The sequence below is a fragment of the Salvelinus namaycush genome, chromosome 24, assembly GCF_016432855.1.
Source record: "Salvelinus namaycush isolate Seneca chromosome 24, SaNama_1.0, whole genome shotgun sequence".
Taxonomy (NCBI): Eukaryota; Metazoa; Chordata; class Actinopteri; order Salmoniformes; family Salmonidae; genus Salvelinus; species Salvelinus namaycush.
Window position 1 is genome coordinate 10,374,675 of NC_052330.1, and position 3,326 is coordinate 10,378,000.

Here is a 3,326-nt window from a genome sequence, read left to right on the forward strand (position 1 = left end):
ACATAGGTATATTTATTGCCATACAATTTCAAGTGTAATAGTAATTAACAACAGATTCCAATTCATGCTATAGATAACAAAACCAGTTAGGAATCATAGTGACTTTGCCATGATAAGCAGCAAAGCAAACATCTGGTCACACTATATTGTTTACCACAATTTCCAATCACGTCGTTATTTTACAAGCTGCCTTTGTGTTAATAACTCAAATCAACTCAATTAAAATCAAACACACGAACAATAGCTTGGTTTATCATACTATCATACAACATGTTATATCTATGCCTTAGCTGTAGGCAACTTACAGGTTCCAGAACATTGATATAGGGAAATTAAATAGGGGACCATCACTAAGTCTTGAAGTCTTCATGCAGAGTTTGAGCTTATCAACGCCCAAAAGCCTGAATCATTCCCTTGATGGAGCAAACCAACCCCGATAAACTACACAGAGATCCCAGAGTTAAGATTAGAAGGTCCAGGGCCTTGAGCCTACTGCTCATGGTGGTCCACTTGAGCTGCAGGTGGAAGAGGGAGGGCAGGATGAAGGTCATGGCCGCCCCCGTCACGCTGCCCGTCAGCCCCATGAGCAGGGAGAAGTGGGGCATGTAGAGTGCCATGAGGAAGGTCATCAACAGGAGACAGCCCCGCAGAACCAGAGTCCTCATGTCCACACCCACCTGCGCCGCTTCCAGCCTTAGAACACTGCTCTGGAGGACCTCAGCCACAGCGTAGAAGGGCAGGGGGTAGGAGAGGAGGGCCTTAGCCAGGAGGCACAGGTTGACCACCATACGTAGGCCAATGGGAAGGTTATCAGTGATCACCTCTTTAGTATCCTCGCCCCAGGTGAGGAAGGCCAGCACAGAGAAGGTGGTTTTCAACACACAAGCCAGGGAGTGTGTCCAGCTCATCATGTCGGAGAAGTCCCCCCTGTCCTCCATGCTTCCCTCCAGGGTGGGCAGGAAGATCTGGGAGGTGTAGCTGAAGATGATGACCCCCACGGACACCAGGAACCTCTCAAAGTCCACCAAGAGGACCATCCTCCTCCAGGACCAGCGGTGGGCTTGGTGCAGGCAGTAGGCCACCACGATGAAGGTGATGAGGAACTGGGCCAGGGAGCAGAGCAGGCTGAGTCTGGAGACCACCCTCAGGTCCCGGATCAGCATGCAGGGCACTAGGGTCAGGAAGGTCATCACGGACCAGGCGGCGGGGGGGAGCGGGAGGAAGGAGAAGCTGTGACACATTAGGTTGGTGCTGACCACCAGGTAGAGGATACAGGTCATCATCAGCTCTACCACCTGTGCTGCGTTCACCACCCGCCCGCCCAGGAGGGGGCACAGGCGCTTACAGCAGGCATTGGCGATGTCCTCGTAGGTGTCCCGCACTCGTATGGGCTGGCCCTCCTCGTTGTCCTCGTACAGGCAGGATACAAGGATCTTACCTGTGTAGTTGCAGATGACCGCAGCCAGAATGAGCAGTAGCAATCCTAGGTAGCCACTCTGAAGGAGAGCGTAAGGCAACCCCAGAACAAAGATACCCTAGGAGAAAGAAGAAAACAAGTGAACGACACATAGTGTGAACACAGTGTTTCCTCGAATGAAGTACAAGTCATCACCAAGGACAGTGTAAATTACTCTTTGCTCTTAGCCTGAGACTTGATTGTTTGAAAACTGCCACACATTAGAGGATGTTAAACTTAATCATTAAAGATAACATTCTGCTTCAATCTTAACAAATGTGCAACTGAATTTCTTCACGTGCTGTAAACTATTCAGTAGACCACACAACATTAATACAACAATCTTATCTTGCAACAAATTCCTAAATGGATAGTCTGAGCAACGTCGGGCTTTAAGTCAAATTGCAATGCAGAACAATGTAAGTAAACAAACTCTGTTTATAATGTGATTCTGAGTTAATATGTAGATGCTCTACATAGATAAAGTCAGTCCAGACAATAGGACACTGGGTATTTAGTGTTGCTGGAAAAGTACATGGTGTTGAAGATTATGATGATGCAATGACAAGGTAGTAACTGAACAGATGTAGTTGTTTACAATTAATCATGCTCTGGCGTAGAAAACACAAATGAAAGTTAGTAGCCTGATTATCTTATAAAAAAGGCTGGGACACTGTTGATTTGAACATGAATGGGGAGGGGAACAACTGCTGAAATGTATATTTACTTACATACTAATAATATGCTGTAGTTATTGAAATGGCCTTGTTTACAAAGGATTATTCTCAGCTCTTCCATTCCTTCCATTAAATATACTGTAATTAAAATGCATCCTCTAAGCACAACAACAACAACACAATATCGATAATCACCCAGTGCACTATCTAACATTCATTTTTCTCCATAACCATAATCATTTCCTGAGAATGGAAAAAACACAAAAAGCTAAACATAGAGAAGCATCTTTCCTAAGGTCTGAAGTAAAAAATCTAGGTTACCTGAATAGCATTGGTCACGTTCCATCCTGCCTCCCAGGTGGTGATTTTAAGACAGCTGCTGCTGGAGGGACTGGTAGGTGTCTCATTTCCCCCCTCTGGGCTGGAGGTGGTGGGTGACTCCCTGGTCTCCTCTTGGTCCTCTCCATAGGTCCTGCTCAACTCATCCCTCTGGGCAAACCCTAGGCTCTCCTCATCCCCATGGAGGAACCTGGAGGTCCACAGCAGCTCTGCCTGCGTCCCCAACCAGTCTAGTCTCAGAAATGACATTTTAGTGTGGGTTTAGAGGGCTCTGTCTTCAGCAAATTATACTGTAAACAGCCACTCAGGTCAGACGAGAGAGGCTACCTGTTGAGGTGATGGTTCCCTCCCCATCACAAACTCTAACCGCCAGCAGACAGCAGTGTCAATCTTAAGGGGGCTCAACCCCATACACACTTAATGACCACTGCACACAACGTGAACCTGAGAGGCTAAATTGGCTCTCCCTGACATTTAAATGGTCTAACAGGTGAGACACTATGAGGGCGATTGACAGGCTGTTGAACTGTGACAAAGGATAATAGCTTCCGGCTTTTAAGATGAAGAATGAGTCCATCATGCAAGAATAATCAGATATAATTGAATGTCTTGCCTCTGCAAAGGTCCTGAGAGGGGCCCATTTGAGTTTATAAGTTGTAATTTCTATTTTGAAACAACAAGATATGATAATAGTTTAGGGCTTTTGTGCAGATAACTTATATTTAAATAGTTGCCCTTAGTTCAACTATGGCAGTTAAATTTAACACCAGAGGGAGCAATAGAGGACCAAAAGCATGGGTGCCTAAATGTTTGCACTGGTCTCAGCATCAATGACAAACCTACATTGTAACACT

General features: G+C 45.9%; 1 protein-coding gene across 1 annotated transcript; it reads right to left on the reverse strand.

The window, feature by feature from the left end:
* Positions 1 to 386: 386 nt before the first annotated feature.
* On the reverse strand, positions 387 to 2,721 carry LOC120019278 (vesicular inhibitory amino acid transporter-like). The gene is made up of 2 exons (XM_038962588.1): positions 2,455 to 2,721; positions 387 to 1,535 (listed from the first exon to the last, which is right to left on the reverse strand). The coding sequence occupies exons 1-2, from the start codon at positions 2,719 to 2,721 to the stop codon at positions 387 to 389; spliced, it is 1,416 nt and encodes a 471-aa protein (XP_038818516.1).
* Between the last annotated feature and the right edge of the window lie 605 nt (positions 2,722 to 3,326).